The 13,580-nt window shown below is 40.3% G+C and overlaps 1 protein-coding gene across 1 annotated transcript in view; it reads right to left on the bottom strand.

The window, feature by feature from the left end:
* Window positions 1-754: 754 nt before the first annotated feature.
* Window positions 755-13,580, bottom strand: part of foxj3 (forkhead box J3) — a 93,102-nt gene continuing 80,276 nt past the window's right edge. The window contains exons 10-12 of the mRNA XM_046875010.1: window positions 6,005-6,196; window positions 2,399-2,500; window positions 755-2,200 (exon numbers count right to left, since the gene is read on the bottom strand). Of these exons, the coding sequence (XP_046730966.1) occupies window positions 2,088-2,200; window positions 2,399-2,500; window positions 6,005-6,196 (407 nt within the window). The 3' untranslated portion in view covers window positions 755-2,087. The remainder of the gene's footprint in view (window positions 2,201-2,398; window positions 2,501-6,004; window positions 6,197-13,580) is intronic.

Here is a 13,580-nt window from a genome sequence, read left to right as displayed (position 1 = left end):
ATTACTACATAAAAGTGCTTAAGTTAAAAGGGTGTGAGTAAGTAATTAAATACATATGAAGGTCTTTCAAGAGCAATATGTATTGTGACAGTGTGTGGTCTCAGCTGTGGCATTTTCAGATGTAATTTTGAGTGTGTAACCAGCCTCAGTCAAACATAAAAACAAAGCCGTATAATGGCTCTTAAAATATTGCAACACTATTGGGCATCATGAAAGATGTTTGTAAAGTTTTGTTGGACACAGAATGCAGAGTGTTTGTGGGACTCAAATACCATCAGTTATATTGATACATTCATAAATATTTAAAGGCCGGGTTTCTTAAGTCATTCCATCCTTACAACCCAAAGTAAGTGGCATAAAAGGAACAATAATCGGTATATTCTGTAATACTGTAAAACTGTAATACAAACATGATTGTCTATAGATCATATTCATGATATCACTAATTTTACACTAAATGTTTACCATAATGAGTAATCATACACTCTTAATAAAAGTAACTTCAATAAACAAAAAATAATAAGGCATTTACCTTGGGCAGGGTCAAATTACAAGAGTTAGAAATTACTGATCATAATCTTTAGCCCTAATTTGCAATACTGCACAATTAACCTGTTAATTGCTCATGATAAAAATTGGAATATATTAAAAATGCTTAGGTAGGCATGTAGTCCATTGATATTTTTGCTTTTACTTCTGTGGCTTCTGCAGATGGGTTGATTGAATGTTCATCAGTGACAGGGTCACAAATGGCTTGGAGGTTTTTATTTTTTATTTTATTTTTTTAAACTGTTCTGAATTTTTCCTCTCTCTATATTAAAGCATTTCTCCAATATTCTTGTTTCTACACCAAATACTAGTACTGTCTTACGTGAGTCCTTGATGGTTCAGCAAAACAGCAAGTAGATTAATGTTAAAGGGTATAAAACAGAAAAATAGCATGCTTCATTAAAATGTGGTGACATAAGATCCATGCCTTTGTTTTGCTGAGCTATGCAACAGGCCATCTCCACATTATTTGCTACCTTTTTAAATTATCCATGCAATTTTTTTTCTCGACAAGTAATGGCAAGAATCTATTAAATAAAACCAACTGTACATGCAGGATATGAAAGTGATGGTAGAACAGAAATGAACATGAGATTAATAAAAAGTGAGGTCTGAATCAGTGTCAGTTCCAGATGCACCATTTCACACTGTTAAAAAAGTATCAGTGATCGGAGAATGATACATCACAGACAGCAAAGATACAAAGTACAAATACTGCAGGTAATGGACTTTACATACATCTTATGAAGCACACCAATCATTAAAAAGACAATGGATAATCATTTGCTAACTCAGAGATTTGGATGCTTGGCATTGTTTGTATAAGGTACAGTAAAGGTTCAGGTGATATGTGGAGCACCTAAGTTAATAAAGACCTAGAGAACCTGTGGCACTGTGCAGACAGAATGACCCAAGAACTATTCCTGTCTGAAAAGTGGCCTGCATTTTTAGAGGGGAAATAGAATCATGAAAGAGAGCCAAAAAGTAGCTTAGCCTGCACCAGGAGATGGGAGGAAGAAAAATAAACCAAACATTTCACACAAAATAATAATAATGATAATAAAAATAAAATAAAAATAAAAAAAAGTCTCACACAAATAATATTAAGGACAGGAATAAGAGCTTGGCCTAACAACTTACTTGCAGAAGGGAGTTAGGAGACTGAATAGAGTTTCAGGCGCCATAGAGAAATGGATGGAAAAGAGGGCTTTACATTTAACATGAACATGAGCTTTGTCCTTTGGACAAGTACAAAATCAATCACTTGAACATTTCCTAGTAAACGTGATTGTCTTCAAAGTAATGTTTTGTTTGTTTTTGTTTTCATTTCTTAAAACACCAGAACAAGAGTCTCTTTCTGCTCACATTAACGACACTTGCACTTTTTGAAGCGCCCTGTTCCAAACTGCTTCCCGCTTTGGGGCATGCAGACATCTTGGGACTAGCCCTCTCTCTCTCTCTCTCGCACACATACACACTCTTCTTCCAAGCGACTCTCTTATGTTGCCTGCACCACCTTTTTTTATATAGGGACAGGGCTAAACAATGGAGTCCCAGTCAAAGTCATCCTGGATGTCATCAGCAGGCATGCGGCGCATTGGAAAGTTTCCAGTAGGCATCATGTGCTGCTGGTTCATCTGTGCATGATGGCCTATAAAGTACACACACCCACATCAGCCTTGCCATACACAGCATGCAACCTCCATCACCTAATATCTTGCAGAAACATTCATTATCTGCATTACTTGCATAAAATTCTACATGCATTACATTGGTTTATACACAAACAAAATAACCTAGTATTATTAAATTGTACTAATGATTGGAGTGACGATGGAACACCACTAACCTGTCATGGCATTGGCTGTGCTGTTCATGGGGGGCATGTGGGGATAACCTGGAGGAGCCATCATTGCAGTCATACTCTGTCTTGAATCCATGTACATATTTCCTGAAAAATAGTAATTGACACCTATTCACTGACAAAAAGGAACCACAAATGTCTGAGAATATGGTGATAATTTCAGCTTAGATTCTGACTTCAATAGGAAAGTCAAGATTTGAAGAGAATTGTGCAAAAAATCTTGCTTGTCATTAAATTCGAGCAGCATCTAATTATTTATTTAAAAAAAAATTTTTTTTTTTCCATTCATTAATTGAATTCTTTTAAAATGATATCTAAATATATTTCAAAATTTTTTTACAACAATTTAATTAATTAATGCTACTCCAGTACACTAGAGATGATCGATGAACACTAATACTAATTACTAATAAGAATACAATGTTGATATTTGTCATTTAGACTGCCACAAAGAATACAGTCAACTCTTCGTCATAATTGTTTGCATCTAGATATCTTATCTTTATTTCAAGCCCTGATTTGTTAAATTCTGACCAGACAAATTAAAAATAAAAGCCAAATAGTTAGATGTCTAATCAAAACTTAATCAGTGCTCATAACACGAGTTATGTGAAGTAGGGCTGGGCAATATGGCCTGGGAAAAAAAAATCCCAGATTTTTTCACAAAAAATCCGATTTTCGATTTAAAACGATTTTTCCCCCTGGTTAAAAATCAATCTGCATATGACAAAGAAAATGTTCAAAAAAAGTTTTAACTTTATTAAATAAAGTTTATTTACCCTTCTGGGATTATAACCCACTTTGGGTTAAAGTGCAATCAGAAACAACAAGCCAAAAATACAAGATGGCGGCCCTGCTTTTGTAAATTGTGAAAATAGAACGTAACAACATTAAAATGAGCAAACCTACAAATAAAAATGTTTTATGAGTGTTTAAATGTGGAACATGATTGAAAATGCACCTGAGGTTTTGAGTGATTTTGCCTTTACTTTTCTCCAAAACTCCACAGTAAAATGAGAACAGATTTAACAGAGTAATAGACAGGGACACTGTAAATTAGAAGTATTTGAAAGATTGAGCAAACCTATAAAGGAAAATGTTTTATGAGTGTTTGAATGTGGGACATGGTTAAAAATGCAGTGATGTTTGGAGTGTACTTAAATGTACTTTTCTTAAAAACTCCACAGTAAAATGACTTTTAATATAAATAAGAATATAATAGACAGGGAGATTCTAAATAAGAATTATTTGAAAGATTGAGCAAACTTAAAAAAAAATGTTTGAATATGGTGAGTTAAATACTCAGATTTTTCTGTTTCTTAACGGAAACACCGTTCTGAAGCCTTTACAGGTATTTTGACCGCTCCCACCACCCATACCGTAAGTGTACAATTAGACGCGCAACACTAAACATAGTGCGGCTGCTTAACCGTGTATTTTCAAGGAGCGGCTGCTTAAACGCAGTCTTGTGCTGCCGCTGTCTTGTTCATTTCGTAGGACCCTACATCTCTCCCACTCGACAACATGCCTCTGTTTGAGGTGCTGCAGTAAGTTTGTGGTACTGCTACCTTTGCTTGCAACAGCCTTCAAACACACTTTGCAGCGGGGTGTGTGTGCCGCAGTCTGACGCAGCAAAACCGGACCAATTCCAAATTACAGATGACATTGTGCATTTCTTGGGAACAAGTTCTTCTCTGCTCACTGCCATTCGTTCAAAACTATGGAAGCCCAAAGGGGAGCTTCGGCGGACATTAAAGAGAAAACCGATTTTTATTAAAACAGATCGATGTGAACTACACATTCGAGTTAATCGATAAAATCGATTTATCGCCCAGCCCTATGCTGAAGTGAGGAAACATTCAGGTTGTGACTAATCAAAAAGAAACATGACAATGTAGAATACATCTTTACAAACACACAAATAAGCTAGCATGGCTTGATAAACACAGCTTTTCAACCAGGCACAACACACGTTTAATTGCACATATCACATTTCAACAACTAAATAATACAAATGAAGGGGCACAAATAAAGAGACATTTATAGAACTTCTGAATAATTCATCTTTTCTCTGTATTTGGGTTGGGGTAGAGCTGGGTTGGGCACATGTTCCCATGATCTTGTTAGGATTTTACATTTATGGCATTTTGGCAGACGCCCTTCTCCAGAGCGACTTAGAACTGAGCAGGGGAGGTTTAAGGGCCTTGTTTAAAGACCCAGCAGTGGCAGCTTGGTGGTGATGGGATTTGAACCTGTGACCTTCTGATCCAAAGTCCAATGCCTTAATCACTGAGCTCCCACCTCTATTTTAAAGGAGTTGTATTGGAGATGTACCCATAGCTTCCGAAACGTGTAGATATTTTGTACATATGCTTATTTCAGGGAAGCAAACCTCTTTGAGAATTGTTTCTGCACCTTCACGTTTTAAATCGCAAGTGTGGAAACACTGGATTTTACACACTGCCAGGAAGAGCTGCGCTGGACATGACTAAAACAGTATGCAAACTCTGCCATACAGTGATAGCGTATTGTGGCAATACGACCAACTTGAGTGCCCACCTTGCTCGACACCATCCCGAGCTGAATTTCGGGCTGAACGGCAAACAACCTGCAGCATCTCAACAAACTCTGGATGTGACATTGAGTAAATTACCATGCACTTCGGAGAAGCAAAAACGCATCACAGAGTCGATTGCTCTTTTAATTTACAAAGACATTCGACCTCAGACCGTTGTGGAAAATGCAGGTTTTCGAAACATGATCTATACTTTGGAGCCGAGGTACGTTATTCCATCGAAGAAGCTTTCCGCAGACACGGTCGTGCCTAAAATCTATGACGAGGTTGCATCAGAAGTAAAAAAAAAACTGTTTAAACAAAGCTCAACGAGTCGCACTTAGCTGTGATGCCTGGACATCATGAGCTACGAAGTCCTATGTCACCCTGACAGCCCATCACATTACAGATGACTGGTATTTGTCTTCTCACGTGCTCCAAATCAGAGCCTTTCATGAGAGTCACACAGGGGCAAATCTTGCAGAGCTGCTTCGTGGTGTAGCGATTGAATGGAACTTCAATAAATAAGGAAGACCCTGCTTTATTCACAGACAATGCGTCTAATATGGTTATTGCTGCCCAATTAACCGGCTTTCTCCATATTAAGTGCTACACACACTCTCAATCTGGCCTCACAGCGCGCACTTGAAAGTTTTATGGTTCAAGGTTCTTTATGCACTATGTATGTGTATGCTCCTGAAATAAAAATTCAGAAGGATGTGATGCATTGTTTTTGTTAATATAACTCATACAGTCTCTAAGGGTATGATCAAGTATTTGCCATTGTCTAATCTTTATTAAGCAAACAAAAAACACAATTTAAACAATGAATCGCAATAGCAACAGAATCGCAATATGTATTGAATCGCCAGATTAGTGAATCGTCCCAGCCGTATTACTCATCCAAATTCACATCCATTTTGTGGACTCTGAAGTTCACACAAAATTATATAAATAAAGCATGTGATCTTAGATTTATAAAAAAAAAAAAGAAAAAAAAAAAGAAAAAAGGTTTTGGGTATAAAAAAAAAAAATACCTGTATTGATGTGCTGACTGGGCTTGGAGGGATGCATAGTGCCATGGCAAACGGGTGGCTGCACTGCACCTTGTGGCTGAATGACTCCAGTTCGGGCAAAGAATTGGTTGATAGAGGAACAAAGATCCACAATCTGAGTCGGCTCCAGAGACCAGTTATTCAGTTCGGCCTGCCTCATGCTCTCTCTCAAACCTATAGGGCCAATACAAAAGCAAACAATGAAAGCATGCTTCACTGATTGCCAAACAATTTAATTAAGTTATGTAGCACACCAACCACCAAACCCATTTCTCCATTTTTTTTTTTTTTATTTCCATTCAACCATGGCTACAAGCATGTTAAAGGCTCCTTTTACCCTTATTAAAGATAATCATTTTCATAAGCAACCTTTACACGATATCTAATTAAACTCTACTTTACAGCATAATTGGATAAACCCAGCAACCCACTGAACACCAGAGTTGGAGAGGTGTTTAATTTTTATATTAGATCTCCTTCCTACACACCATAAGATGTGTATAGTATCATGACAACCCTATTACAAACTGAACAAAAGCAGAAAAGTGCGTCAAAGAAGAAGAAAAAAAAGAAAGATTATAAATCAACAGCAGCTTTATAAAAGCAAAGTGATGTAACTAGTTCTAGTTTACTCTTGTAAGCCAACATGGTTAACACAGTAGGATAACATGGCTTTACAGTGCCATTTTGATTCAGCGATGGAGCCTGCTCAAAAAGACACAAGGTTTTAGAATTGATACGTTTATGTTGCATATATGTACACAGAGAAATCAGAATTGGCAAAAACTACCAAGACCCTACTTGCCCTTCTTTTACAGTTTTGAGTAAGCATCTTCCATATTAATATTACTACTTCTAACAAAGTATACAATTAAAGAGATTAAGCTTCACGATTTTATTTTACATATGTGATGTAAAAAGTCAGGGTGGTGTCAAGAATCCACTTGGTAACAAACCGGCAGGTAACATGTAATGTGTCTTATTACGGTCAGTATGCCTCTTTGAACGTTCAGTAACTGCTATAAACAGTGAGACAGTGGCTCAAGCAGGACTAGAAACGACACGACGTGACTCAACCCCCCCTCCAAACACACACAGCGTGAACATGACAAAAGTAACAATTTAGTTTCTCAAATTCTTTTACAGGTCTCCTGAAAAGCACAGGCAGAATAAATGCAAGCCCAGCGCTAAATTATTTAGTTACATTCAACTTATATTTTGTACACTCAGGCTCACAAGTACAGTGGAACCTGCTTATCTCGACAACCCTATTAAGTCGACATTTTTGAAGTGGAACCGGCAAATTCTCGCTTTGTCTTAGCATTTTTTATCGGTTATGTCGATTCTTTTATGTCGCCGAACCCTGATATCTCGAGCACAAGGGGGGAAAAATTTGCCATTTAACGTTGGTTATCTCGGTGCAGCCGCAGAAGAACTTGTGGAAGTGGCGGAAAAATCAAGGCTTACAGCTGCTACAGGTGTTGTATTGTATACTGGTGAATCTCTGCTGTTAGTTAGTGCACATATGCCTTTTGTTGTTAAATGTTATGCGATGAACGGAGGCGAAAGCAGCAGCAGCGTTCAGCGGGATGAGCAGCAAAACATAGAATGAACACCGCAGGATCGGGGGAATCGCGGTGCGCTTTGGGAAGAAAAGAGCAGCCGTTGAGAGAGTGCCGTGGAAGACACGCATCGGGATACACATGCGCGATAACAACGACCGCCGTGAACCAACATATACCAACAATAACGGACTGTGAGAGTGTGGAAGTTTAAATAGGAGCTGGTGATGATGCTAAACGAGCACCATATGTGCGCGATTGAAGCCGGGAGCTTCAGAGAAAGCGGCCGAGAAAACACCTGACACGCTGAAGGGGGCCGAAAGGGGCGTGGCAGGTGGATTCCTGACAGATAAACATATACTGTATGTATTTTTATAGCATGCCTTCATCAAACAAATCGCGGCAACGCTGTTGTGTAAAAAAACCCTTCAAAAACACATGCATGCACATTCTCATTTATTAACGCACATCATGTACATAAAGAAATTTCAAGCACGTTAATATATTGCCGCCATTTTGATTTTCGTTTATCTCGATCATCGGATATCTTGATGCTTTTTGGCGACCCCCTAGGACAGGGGTGGCCAACCAGTCAGAGACCGAGAGCCACATTTTTCACTGTGTTACCGCAAAGAGCCACATCATACACATGGGCACACATGAACATCACCCATCCCTTCCTCTTACACACACACACACACACACACACACACACACACACCTCTGCTCAGCCAGATTTATTGTAAATGTCACACACCAACATAATGACAGAAATTGACTCCCACAGTTCTAAGACCACAGGACAGTCATTTTCAACAATGAACATTGTGTGCACTGTCTCACACACACACTCTGTTTAACCAAGTCCACAAACAAAAATATAATAATTTACAATAGCGTTTTTCTTTTAGTATGCATGTTACTTAGTGGGACTTTTGGCATTCCTTGCCTTAAACAATCCTCTTCAAATCTGCCTCGTATTCCGTTGTTGCCACTCGAAGCAATTCTTTTACACGTGTGTCAGTCAGAACAGATCGATGCTTTGATTTCACGTGTTTCCGGGTAGAAAACAGACTTTGTGTTTTTTTTTTTTATGTGCGTGTTCACTTCGCTTGAGTTCAATACGGTATTTTCGTCAAACGCGCATGTGCGTGAGATGAATATACCGCAGGGGTGGGGCAATTAATTTTTACAAGGGGCCACATGAGAAACCTGAATTGTGTCAGAGGGCCACACCAACGATAATATTTTAGAGATGCACTGAAATGAAAATTCAATTCAAAAGGCAATGAAATCCATAATTTTGTGTTATACCTTTTGCCTTGGCACCATCACTGGAAAACTTTCCTGCCTTTTCACACTGTGAAAAGTTCAGTGCGCATGCTCGGATTGACTATACTTTTCTGCGCCGCGTTCTTCTCATATTTAGAAAGGCAATCGGGATGTTTGGATTTCAGGTGATAAATTAAACCCGACTTGGAGAAACTCTTTGCAGATACACCCCTCTTGAAATTTCAGCATTGCATGTTTTGCACATCGCTATCCGCACACATCAGACATGTTGGCTCTTATCCAGATAACCGTGTGCTGCTGCGCTTTTTTATTGCGTCATTACAATTGTGTTTCTGCGTGTTGTTTCGGGGATTTAGGTATTTCCGAAAATTCTCGGTGAATCCCTGTAATTTATGATTGGCCTCATGCCAACGTCTGATATACCGCAAAGTTTCCCAGTAGGGGCAAGCTCATTTAAGTCTTAAAAATACCGTACTGAACTTAAGCAAAGGCGAACACGCACATTAAAAATCAAACACACAAAAATCGATATGAACGTAAGAGCCGCATGAAACCGGCCAAAGAGCCGCATGAAACCAGCCAAAGAGCCGCATGCGGCTTGGCCACCCCTGCCCTAGGACATCGACATAACCGGGTTCCACTGTATTTGGACAGCAACACAATTTTCTTTTCCACTTCTGCACAACACTGCAATGTCAACCACAATTTCAAACTACTAAGTGTAGACATTCAGCCAACCCAGCCGTTAGGGTTGTACAAACCCGGATAAATGTCAAAGTTTGTGTTAGGAAGGGCATCCAGAGTAAAACATGGCAAATCAAATATCCACCAGAACCAGAATTTCATACTGGATCGGTCGAGGCCCGGGTTACCAACAACCACCATAGTTATTGTTGACCAACAGGGTACCAGTGGAAATTGGGCTACTGTTGGCCAAAGGAGGAGAATGAGAGAAGAAAGATGTCTACAGAGACAACAGAGAAAGGAGACGTGTAAGAGAGTGGAGGTTAGAGTTGGTACTTTAAATGCTGGTACTATGAGGGGTAAAGGGAGAGAGATAGCTGATATGATGGAGAGGAGAAAGGTAGATATGTTGTGTGTTCAGGAGACCAAGTAAAAAAACAGTAAGACCAGGAACATTCGGGTGGGTTTAAACTGTTCTATCATGGTGTGGATGGAAAGAGAAATGGTGTAGGGGTGATTCTGAAGGAAGAGTACAGTAAGAGTGTAGTGGAGGTGAAGAGAGTTTCTGATAGGGTGATGAACGTGAAGCTGAAGGGGTGATGATAAATGTCATCGGTGCTTATGCTCCACAAGTGGGTTGTGAGATGGAGGAGAAGTAAAAATTCTGGAGTAAAAGTGGTAGATGGTGTACTTAGGAATGAACGATTGGGGCAAACTTTAATGGGCATGTAAGTGAAGGGAACAGAGGGGATAAGGAAGTGATGGGTAGGTATGGCCTTAAGGAGAGAAATGTGGAAGGGCAGATGGTGGTAGATTTCGCAAAAAGGATTTATTTTAGGAAGAAGGTGCATTGGGTGATGTATAAGTGTGGAGGAAGGTGCACACAGGTGGACTATATTTTACGTAGGAGATGTAACCTGAAAGATATTGGAGACTGTAAGGTGTAACGTAGGAACAATGTAGCTAGACAGCATCAGATGGTGGTCTGTAGAATGGCTTTGGAGGTGAAGAAGAAGAGGAGGAGAGTAAGGACTGAAAGAAGAATAAGATGGTGGAAACTAAAGAAGGAAGACTGTAGTGTGAGATTCAGGGAAGAGGCCAGACAGGGGCTCGGTGTTGGTGAAGAGGTGCTGGATGATTTGGCAACTACTGCAGAAGTGATAAAGACATTTGGAAATAGAAAGGAAGACAAAGATGGTAGAATGAGGAAGTGCATGAAAGCATAAAGAGAAAGAGGTTGGCAAAAAAGAATTGGGATCGACAAAGAGATAGAGATGGAAATGTGTGGACTAGTGAGGAGAGTGTGTTAAAGGTGGAAGAAGTATTTTAAGCAGCTGTTAAATTAGGAAAATATGAGAGAGAGAGAGAGAGAGAGAGAGAGAGAGAGAGAGAGAGAGAGAGAGAGAAGGTTGGATAATGTGGAGATGGTGAAGCAGGAAGTGGATAGGTTTAGTAAGGAGAAAAGGATAAAGAGTGGAAAGTAGGTAGGTTGCAGAAAAGTTGGTGAAGGTGGAGGAGTTCAGGTACCTCAAGAGTGTGTTAGAGAAGTGAGGAAAATAGTGCAGGCAGGGTGAAGTGGGTGGAGAAAAGTGTCAGGAGTGATTTGTGATAGAAGAGTATCTGCAAGATAGCAGGTCACACTGTGGTGAGACCTGCAATGTTGTATGGTTTAGAGACAGTGGCATTGAGTAAAAGACAGGAGGTGAAGCTGGAGGTAGCAGAGTTGAAGATGTTGAGATTTCCCTTGGGAGCGACAAGGATTTACAAGGTTAGGAACAAGTTTATTAGAGGGACAGCGCAAGTAGGACGTTTTCGAGACAAGGTGAGGGAGGTGCGATTGAGTTGGTTTGGACATGTGCAGAGGAAGGACATGGGGTATATCAGTAGAAGAATGCTGAGGATGGAGCCACCAGGAAGGAGAAAAAGAGGAAGGCCAAGGAGGAGGTTTATGGATGTGGTGATGGAAGACATGCAGGTAGATGATTTGAAAGAGGCAGATGTAGAGGAAAGTAGTATGGAGATGGATCCACTGAGGTGACCCCTAATGGGAGCAACCGAAAGAAGAAAAGTAGACTTTTACTTTTAAGAACATTTTAAAGTCTTTGCCTTAAAAAAGTTATTGGGCTTATTTTAATGCACGCATTCAACCATCATCAATCTGTACTGTGAAGCACCATTGGATTAGTTTTGCAGCATTTGACTGAAACTAGGCAGAAAGTATAAATATATACACTTCACAATTCTCTCTGTAATCAGTAGTCACATAATCAACATAAACCAGTATCCCACTTCCATAAATCACCATGCCCTAACTTTGCTAATCATGTTTGAGAGTGGACATGGTTTCCTTTTGATTATAAGCCATTTTGGTGTTGCTAACCTCAGTGCATTCCAAAAAATTGACAAAACTTCTTATAAATCGTATGTTTTGGCCTAATGATGACACTTTCAACTTGCAGTGACAAATATTGGATCACATACACAAATCTATATCTCCTTAGTTTAACATCTGATAGTTTACACTTCAATTACAGTGCATCTGCAAAGTATTCACAGCACTTCACCTTTTCCACAATTTATGTTACAGCTTTATTCCAAAATTGGATTAAATTCATTATTTTCCTCAAAATTCTACAAACAACCCCCCATAATGGAAACGTAAAAGAAGTTTGTTTAAAATCTTTGCAAATTTATTCAAAAAAAACCTTGCATAATGTACCCAAGTATTCACAGCCTTTGCCATGACACTAAAAAATTGAGCTCAGGTGCATCCTGTGTTACTGATACCGAGATACTGAGATGATTCTACAAATTAATTGGTCCACCTTTGGTACATTCAGTTGATTAGACATGATTTGAAAAAGCACACACCTTTCTATATAAAGTCCCAAAGTTACCAGTGATCATCAGAGCACAAAAAAAAGCCCCGCCCCCACCTCAGGTACTCAGATCACATCTCTGGTATGCTGATCCCAGCATGCTATGGGACAGTTATGCTGACCACTCAGCAGGCATTCAAGACCAGCTAGGAAGCAGGTGAGGACCTGGCCAGCAGGAACCATGTCTGCTCTCCAGGACTGCTTTGAATGCACTGACTAGGACATGTTCAGGGAAGCTGCAACCAACGGCGATTTCATCCACTTGAAAGAGTACAAGTCAACAGTGACCAGCTACATCGGCAGGTGCATAACGACGTGACCATCTCCAAAACCATCACTACACGCTCCAACCAGAAGCTGAACTGCTGCTAAAATCAAGAGACTCCACCATTAGAGCAGGGAACAAGACTGCCTAAAAACACAGCGAGGTCCAAACTGTCCCATGCCATCAGAGAGGCAAAGCGCGCAAACAGCAAGAGAATCCACGGCAACTTCCAGGACAGCGGAGACACCCGGCGCATGTGTCAGGGCTTCCAGGCAATCACGAACTACAAGACATCACCTGCTTATGACCATGACGTTTCCCTCCAAGATGCGCTGAACGACTTCTATGCCCAGTTCTATCAGCGAGGAAGACCACTCCTCCTCCCATTGACCAGGTGCTTGGTCTAACCACAGCTGAAGTCTGCTTCATGAAAGTTTGCTGGACCAGATAACATTCCTGGCAGAGTGCTCAGGAAATGTGCAGAACAGCTAGCGGATGTCTTCACCGACATCTTCAACATCTTCCTGAGCAGCTGCATCACTGCTTGGCTTGGGAACTGCACCGTCTCGGATCGCAAGACTCTATTGAGGATAGTGAGGACCAGCTGAGAAGATAATCGGCGTCTCTCTCCCCTCTATCATGGACATTTAAACCACACGCTACATCCGCAAAGCCAACAGCATGGTGGACGACCACGCACACCCGTCACACACACTCTTCACCCTCCTGCCATCAGGGAAGCGGTTCCGAAGCATTCGGGCCGTCACATCCAGACTGTGTAACAGTTTCTTCCCTCCAGCCATCAGGCTTCTTAACAAAGAACTGAACTGAAACTCTCTCTCGCGCGCACACACACACACACGCGCACACACGCG

Source organism: Silurus meridionalis, chromosome 19, assembly GCF_014805685.1.
Source record: "Silurus meridionalis isolate SWU-2019-XX chromosome 19, ASM1480568v1, whole genome shotgun sequence".
NCBI classification, from domain to species: Eukaryota; Metazoa; Chordata; class Actinopteri; order Siluriformes; family Siluridae; genus Silurus; species Silurus meridionalis.
This window is presented reverse-complemented; position numbering and strand designations above follow the sequence as displayed.